This window comes from Acanthisitta chloris, unplaced genomic scaffold (genome assembly GCF_000695815.1).
Source record: "Acanthisitta chloris isolate BGI_N310 unplaced genomic scaffold, ASM69581v1 scaffold3792, whole genome shotgun sequence".
Lineage (NCBI taxonomy): Eukaryota > Metazoa > Chordata > Aves > Passeriformes > Acanthisittidae > Acanthisitta > Acanthisitta chloris.
Window position 1 is genome coordinate 21,861 of NW_008662011.1, and position 8,483 is coordinate 30,343.

General features: G+C 56.5%; 1 protein-coding gene across 1 annotated transcript in view; it reads right to left on the reverse strand.

The window, feature by feature from the left end:
- Window positions 1-8,483, reverse strand: part of CHD6 (chromodomain helicase DNA binding protein 6) — a gene marked incomplete at its 5' end in the record, with an annotated part of 41,674 nt that overhangs the window by 16,632 nt on the left and 16,559 nt on the right. Inside the window, 7 exons of the mRNA XM_009070418.1 lie at window positions 4-21; window positions 944-1,033; window positions 1,607-1,766; window positions 4,849-5,048; window positions 5,621-5,823; window positions 7,128-7,238; window positions 8,339-8,483. The exon at window positions 8,339-8,483 is cut by the window's right edge and continues 9 nt beyond it. Of these exons, the coding sequence (XP_009068666.1) occupies window positions 4-21; window positions 944-1,033; window positions 1,607-1,766; window positions 4,849-5,048; window positions 5,621-5,823; window positions 7,128-7,238; window positions 8,339-8,483 (927 nt within the window). The remainder of the gene's footprint in view (window positions 1-3; window positions 22-943; window positions 1,034-1,606; window positions 1,767-4,848; window positions 5,049-5,620; window positions 5,824-7,127; window positions 7,239-8,338) is intronic.

The window sequence follows — 8,483 nt, forward strand, 5'->3', positions numbered from 1 at the left end:
GGCAGCAGCACGTCCAGCTCCCTGTGGCAGACAAGGTATGAACACCCCTCTCCCGGCCTCACCCACTGAGGGCCACTGGGCACTGCTGGGAAGGGGCAGGGGGAGGCAGGAGCCATCGCTCACTAGCTTGGGATAGCTAATGAACACTGGCCTGGGGCCCTGCCATGACATGAGTGCATGTCTCCCTGGGGTCACAGAGCCTTGGTTCCACCACAACCCGCTGCTCTCCCACCCCTCTTTCTCCAGTGACAGCGATGCTGCTCAGACCCTCTACCCTTCCACCCAAGCAATACCAGGGGACTGGAGATCCCACCTGACCTGAACAGCACGACTGGGGGCAAACCACTTCACACCTACCAGCCCCAAAAGAAGAGCATCCCCTGCACAGACTGGTGCTGACGGAGCTGTGCTGGGGAAGGCAGCAGACCCTGCTCGGGGAAATTAAGCTTAAAACTCAGCATATCGCACTTCTCTGTGAAGCACAGAGAGCCGTCTGCAGGAAGGTCAGGAGCTGGCAGGCTGCAGGCTCAGTGGCAATACAGAGCCTGTGGGCCCCTTGTCCCGAGTGCTGGGAAGGACCCGCCAACCTCAGAGATAGGGCGTGCTCTGCTCCCAGACCTGGCCCCGGGACTGGGAACAGTCTCTGTGGACTCCCACTTTGGATTAAAGACCCATTTGTCAAGCAGCACTTGGAGCCATTTTCCTGCAGGGTGTCCCCGAAAGTCCTCACCGCCCCCCAGGCTGGTGCTGCAGTCTCAGAGCTGCCTCAGCAGGGCTGCCACAGCCACGGCCCCTGCACAGGCAGAGTGGCTGCCTGAGAGTGAAGTTTTGCCTGAACAAGATCCCCAAGGTCTGACTCGCCCAGAGCTGCAGTGAGTCCAGACATGGCTGGGCTGGACGACCGTGGCAGTGCTTGAGCCCGAGAAGCCTCGTAAGGCCCTACCTGGCAGGGGTCCCCTCAAAGGCTTTATCCGCAGCCTCCCCCAGCACTTCAGCCTTCAGGTAGTAGAGCATTCGCACCCGCAGCAGAACCCTGTCCCGGGCGGCAGAGAGGTCAGCAAGGCCAGGGGAACCTGCTTTACACCGTGTTTCCCCACGTGGAAGGACCCATTTCCTTAGGGCAGGATGGGCACCGGCCATGCAGTGTCACACCACAGTGCCCAGCCCTGTGACCTGCTGTGGCCCCATGGCTGGAGGGTCGCTGCTCAGGACACGGCTCCTGTGTGCTGCAGGAGAATCGGAGGGTGGTCCAGCACTGGGAGCATGGTGACCCCTTCACAGCCCCCTCCCACCCTCCCAAGCTAAAGGCCCTCAGCCCACTGTCTCCATGAGCCAGTGTGGGCTCCTGCAAGGGGGAATGGCTTAAAAAAGAGAGATTTAGACGAGATGTTAGGAAGAAATTCTTCCCTGTGAGGGTGCTGAGGCACTGACAGGCTGCCCAGATAAGCTGTGGCTGCTCCATCCCTGGAAGTGTTTAAGGCCAGGTTGGATGGAGCTTGGAGCACCCTGGGCTAGTGCAAGGTGTCCCTGCCCATGGCTGGGGGTATAATGAGACATTCTTTAAAGTCCTTTCCAGCCCAAACCATTGTGTGATTCTGTGACTCACTTGTTGCAGTGCTGTTTGAGGTGCTTCTTGTAGCTGTCATCGTGCAGGACCACCTCAGGGTTGCAGGTGGCGAGCCAGTCCGCGTTCTTTATCTCGGGAAGTAGCATCTGGTTCTTTGTCTTCTTCCCCTTCCTGCCTCTGGGCACCGGTGCTGACAAGCCTGTAACAGTGAGTGGCAGCCAGTGAGCACCACGGGCACGGTCAGGCACTGCCATCAGGCACGGGTGGCACTGGGTGTCAGGCAGGGCAGCAGAGCTGGGAGCTGGAGGAGGCTGTGCAGAGCTCCTGCTGCAGCTTGGAGAGAGCATGGGAGAGTCCACCTCTAGGAAAAACCCGAGGATCATCATAGAAACTGACCTACTGTGCATTCTCAGTGCAATGTTGAGCCTAAAGGATAACACGGCCCCTTATGGTATGAAAATATCCCATAGAAGCACAGAAGGGACCTTGGTCCTGGGCACAGCTCTTGGAGCCTTACCTAGACACTGCAGCTAGCTCTGAGGATCACCCTACGGGGACAGTGATATTGGACAAGAGTTCCAACAAGAAGCTCCCAAATGATCAAAGCCCAGTACACCTGCTGATCTGATCTGTAAGGGCTGATTCCTATGCCATGCATCAGGAGCAGGGCTGCTGGGAAACTGGATCACTGCAGGGAGCTTTGACACTTCACAAAGGTACCAAAAGGAAAGGGAACACGGTCCCATCTGGCTGACAAAGATAAAACAAGATCCAGTGTCTGGAGCTGAAAATTATACATATTTTCAATCTTGCAATAAGATATGAGTTCACAGAAGAACATGGAAACAACTCCTGGTAGGGTCACTATTGTTTGGAATCTTCAGAGAGGGAGGAGCTGCCTCCCTGGGCAGCTGCTGTTGAGTTAGGTCCTGCAGACATCCTCTGCTCCCCGTGTGTGTGAAGGGGAAAGAGAAACTGTCTGGTCTTGCAACACCAGTGAAGAGAGAGCATCACCATGTCCTAAAATCCTGCATGAAGTTTGAAGCTCCATGACAGGACAAAGAGCTGTGGCTGCTGGAGGCCTGCAGTGGGCACCAGGGCTCCTGTCCCCAACACTAAATTGGCCTGATGAACTCTGGGCACTCTTCTCTCAGCAGTTTGGCCTCTTCTAGGATAGAAGGCAGGATGGTGCTGGACCAGAGCAGAGCTCTGAGCTGGGCTGCCTGGGTGCTGTGCTCACCTGTCATGTCACATGGATATGGGATTGAGAAGGGACAGCTCCAGGATGCACTAGTAAGGGCTGGAGGTAGTTGCTGCTTTCTGCACATCAGGGAGGCCTGGGGCATGTCTTGCCTGGTCAGCTCTCTGCAGACACGAGAGCTATCCAAGGCTCCTTGGGGAGTCACAGCAGTGAGGCTTCCAGTCTCCTGCAGCTCCTGACGTCAGGCTGGATGGTGTTGTTGCTCCTCTGGCCAAGACCACATGGAGGTTTCACAGGTGAGAAAAGCCATTCTGAAGAGCTGATGGAGAAACTCCTGGTTGCTTCTCTGCTCAATATCCAATTTTACTGCTGCTCTTGCACTAAAGCATTCCTGACCCTCCACTGAAACCATGGCTTGTTTGTTACTTGGTATTATCTAAATCAAGCCCACTCAAATGAGCTGATTTGTTTATGACTCACTCTGCTCCTCACAGGGCTCTTGAGCTCAGTCCCAGCTGCTCAGGGCAAGGCTGTGTGGCAAGGGCAGGAGGCAGCACTGCCAGAGTGGCTCCCATTGCGGGAGGTGACTGCAGTAACTTAAGGTAGCCACCAAAGGCCACATTCTCACACTTCGAAACCAGTCAGACGTTTCCAGGCAGAAGGAAATGGTGATGTTTGGTGCTAAGCACTAAGTACCACACACTCAGGGCTCACCAGCAGCAGCACTCCAGAACAGCCTTTCGGGTGCTCCACCCCCTGGGAACAGCACTCCCGGGTTTCAGACTGCCTCCCTGCTGCCAAAAGCAGCCTGGAGACTCCCAGGTCCCTCACTACTCATCTCGTGCCATACGTCACAAGAACCTAATAAGCAGCACATGGCTCTGACTCCCCAAGGGACAGTGTGGCCTCTCCCAGTCCCACTCACCTGTCCTGGAAGCTGCAGGCACTGTGCTGCCAGGTCATGAGAGCTCTCTGATGCAGAGTGGGCAGTGACCACATGTCCCAGGCCACAATCCCCTAGCTGGTCCAGGGAGCCAGCACCGGTTCTGTGCTCACAGCATGAAACACAAAGGCCCTGTGGCTGCCCAAGTGTTGTTTGCAGGGTGGGCTCTATGGCTGTCCCAGCCCCAGGGGCACCTATGGGCAGGGGGGGCCAATCTGCAGGGTCTACCGACAAGGCACAGTCATAGCCAGTGGGAGAGCAGGGCAGGGAAGGCTCTGGGTGATCTGTCTGAAGCTGAGGATACGCTGGGAAATTCCACCCAACAGAAGGCAGATGTAATTACAAATCTGACACATGGTGTCATAAATGGACCTCACATAATGGAAAATAAGCCTGCGAGGCCTCTGAGCAGGGAGGGCACAGCCAGACCTGGACAAGGGTTCTGCTAGACAGACAGAAGGCAGCATCACCTGGGGAGGACTCTGTGTTGCAGAAGTCTAGGGACAAACCACACCTCCACACATCAGGGCAGGCACTGCAGACCAGTACATCTGGGAAAAGCACCATGACAAGGGGAGACATAAGCTGGAGGTGGGGTGAGATGGCTGCTCAGCTGCACCCCAGCTTCCCCAGTGCTGCCCACAGGGATAGGCAGGGTCCCTGCACAATGTCCACATGAGGCCCTGAGGAGCAGCTGGGCACACCAGCGCTCTGAGTGGAATACACACCCTCATGCCTATCACACCCAATTGTTCATACAGTCACCAGCGACCCCATGAGCTCACTGCCTGGTGTCTCCCTGCACAGGGGAACCCTGACAGCATTCACAGGTCAGAGAAAGCTTAGCAGCACCCACTTGAGAGTAGGATAGCACCCACCACAAGGCTCTCTCTGCACCATCCATGGCAATGGGAACCAGGAAAGGGCCTTCCCCACCTAGCCAGCCTGTCTCTGAGGATTAGTGGGAAGGTCAGTTCCATGGCAGTCTCCTTCTCTGTGCAGAGAGAATCGCAGTGCTCAGGCACAACTGCTTGCTGACTGTTCCCATCTGCTCTGCTTTGCATTCTGCAGCCTTGGTCCTGCAGGCTGGCACAGGGCGATGGGTACAGATGCAATGGCAGAGAGAACACGCAATACCTGAGTGATTCTGCAGAGCCTGGTTCTGGCCATCCTTCGTTGGTGTGATGAGATCCCAGATAAAACTCTTAATCTTCTCATCCCCCTTGTAGTGTTTGACGCAATAGACCAGTAAAGCCCGACAGATCATCTCCATGTCCTTCTCATTCAGGTGCCACTTGAAACGCCCATGGGTCAGGATATCTTTCCAGCGGCCCCAGCTGAAACAGCAGGAACACAGAGTAAACGTTCCTGTACAGCTAGAGACCTCTCTGGCACCTTTCTCCAGGATCTTACCCAAGGGCCTGGCCCTGCCAGCTCCCCTTGCATAGGGGTGTTTTGCCCACATATTACAGGACCACAGAGAGGGAGGTTTGCAGGACTGAATGCGGCAGAGGCAGGAGTAGACTCTGGACGTGCCAACTGTCAGCTCATGCTTTGTCCCCCCCTAACTCTCCTTCCATCCCAAACATTCTACTTTCAGGGATCACATCATGATCCCTGAAGTGTTCAAAGCCAGGCTGGATGAAGCTCTGAGCAACCTAGTCTAGTGAAAGGTGTCCTTGCCCATGGGAGAGGATTTAGAACTAGATGATCCTTAAGGTCCTTCCCAACCCAAATCATTCTATTCTATGATTCACTTAGAGCTCAGGTCCCATCAGGGAGATCACTGCAGGAAGAAGGGAACACTGCAAGCAGGACAGACAGAAAGTGTCTGGGGTAGCCAGTGGCCCACAGGTGCTGGGGCAGCTGGAGGCTGGGGCTGTGTTCTCTGGGAGGGGGTGAGACTCACCCGAATATGAGCAGGTTCTTCTCCACGCGGAAGCACTCAGCGCGCAGGTACCGCCGCGTCTTCTCGTTGAAGCGCCGTGAGCGCGTGGGTCGCTCGTCTGAGTCACTGTCCAGCTCGGAGAACTCCATCAGCTCATCCTCTTCGAAGGAGTTGTAGTGTTTGGTTTGCTTCCGCACCCGGGGTCTGTCAATGACCAGGCTCTCCTGTGAGGGGCGGAGCGGAGAATGTGCTCAGGTACGGGCAGAAACACTTGTATGTGCTCTCCTTCCTCCTGGCTCGCCAGTCCCGTGGCTAACCCTCACCTTCCCACTGGGATACCTGCTCCAGTTACCTGTGTGCAGCTCTGTCTGCACACACAAGACAACTCCTGGCCAGCACAAAGTTTAGCCTGAAAGATGGCAGGCTGAAAATCAGCCCCTCTGGGCCCAAACTGCTGACAGCCAGCAGCTGACTCAGCTCTGAGTCACTTCTGGCCCTGCCAGCACCGCCTGTGCAAGTGTTGTGCTGAGGGCAGTGCAATCTCTGTGTCAGGACAGGTGGGCTGGAAAAGGCAGCTTTCAAGAAGGTGCAGGTGGGAGCACTATGAAACTAAACAGCATGTACCTGCCTCCTCTCCTTTCCCTTGCCCTTGTGGAATGAATCCATGCCATCTAAATCTGCCTGGATTTCAGGCACGTGGGGGGGACACTCCCAGCTCACCCCCTCCCATTGCCCCTGCTAGAGCAGTGAGCTCTGCAGAGCTGCAGGGCCTCCCTCCTGCTGCTGTACTGCTGCCTCAGCTGGAATTTCAGCAGGCCCTGGGGCTGCACTGGAGCCGATGGCACCCTGAGGAGATGGGAGGAGAGGCCCAAACTGCAGCCAAACCCACCAGCTCATCAGGGCCAGCAGAGGTGGGACCACATCTGTCCCCTTCTGCCTCACAACAGGCAGTGTGGCACCAGCTCTCCCTCTCCTCCTCACATGGGGAGGTGGAAGGGAAGACACTGATCTCTTCTCTCTGGTGCCCAGTGATAGCACCCAAGGGCATGGCACAAAGCTGTGTTGGGAGAGGTTTAGTTTGCGTATTAGGCAAAGGTTCTTCCCCTAGAGGTGTTTGGCCACTGGAACAGCTCCCCAGGGCAGTGGTCACAGCCCCAAGCCTGACAGAGCTCAGGGAGCACTTGGACAATGATCTCAGGCACATGGTGGGATTGTTTGGGTGCCCTGTACAGCGCCCGGAGTTGGACTTGATGACCTCTGTGGGTCCTTCCAGCTCAGGATATTCTATGATTCTCTGCTGGGAGCACAGAACGAGCACTCTGAAATACCAGGGAGACACAGATCAGCGTGGTGAAATCAACTGGCGCTTTAGCCAGCACTCATGGGTCAGTCTTTCCTTGCAGTATTTCTTGATGGCCAACACAAATCCCTTCAGGAGCCCAGGGGAAGCACACAGTTCCCACCTGGAGACCATGCCACACAGTGTCAGGTCAGTTGTGGGGCACACAGGCCATGAACTGGATCCTACCTTTTCATTCTTGGCGTCTGTATCGAGCTCTGCTATCTTGGCCCACTTCTGCCAGAAGTTGGGGTCATCTAAGGAAATGTCAGTTCTGTTTCCTGATGCTACAAAGCTGGCCTGAAAGTGAAAGAGGAGTGAACAGGGTGCAAACCACCATCCAGATGTGCTTTCTCCCATATGCAGATCCCATGCTGATATGTGCCAGAGGGTTCTTTGTTTGCCTAAGGAATCTGAACCCCTCTGTTCTGCAGTCCCACCTGACCCACTGTAAATGGAGGCTGGGATGTGCAGGAGAAGGAGGGAGATGGCCCCTGGTGCCCCACTGGGCACCAGTCACAACTGCAGCACAGAGCTGCCCCCTTGGGCCCTCTCTGGGGGTATGTGTGCCCCATGGCACAGCAGCACCCAGCTCTGGGCATCGTGCAGGCCAGCAGCTGGGTCCCACCCACATCCTGGAGGTCTCCCTGCAGAGCCAGGCCTCATGGCAGCTGAGCGAGCCTGGAGACAGAGACTGGCTGCACTGTGGAAGTGCTGTGCTGAAGGTACCACAGCTCCTGCCCACACCACTGGCAACCACACACAATCCTGCTTGGCAAACCACCACACAGAGGCACCACTGGTGTGTGGAAGGGCGGGTGGGTGACAGACTCCAGATCAAATAAGCTCAGCCCAGGAGTTAAGATCAGCCCAGCTCAGGACTGGATCTTACACAGGCTTTGAACCTGTCCATCCTCCCCGAGGAGAGGCCCAACCCTGCCCACAACAGCCCTGGGCAGAGTCCAGCTCTTGGGCATGACCTGCTGTCACAGCAAGGAGCCCTCAGTCCATCACAGCAGCAAGGCCTCCACCCTGACCAGGACACAACAGCAGCTCTGTGTCCACGCACACCACCAGCCTGGGGACAGAGCACACCTGGAGCACAGGCCCTGCTATGCCTTCTCACCAGCCTAAGCTGGCTTCAGAGGGAGACCTGAACCCTCCCAGGCAGCCTCCCATCACCCACCCAGGCTGGTGGCCCCCTCCTTGATGCTCTGATGACGACCGGCGAGGCAGGAGACCACACCTGCTGTGGCACCCCCGCGAGGTCTCACTCCAGGGCACAGCCCGACAGGAGAGCTCGGCCTCCATGCAGACAGCTCTACACACCCAGGTAAGAGGTCAGCCCACCACTCCTGCCCTGCATGCTCCCCTTTCCGTCCCAGTGGAGCACAGCACACCTTGGCAAAGGTGGAGCCCTTCCCCTCAGACTGGATTGTGATGGTCTGTGTCCTGCGCTGGAGGATCTGATCAATGTCTTCCTCACAGAACTTCGACCCTTCGTCCTCCTCATCCATGAGCGCACCATAGGCTCCCTTCCGCAGC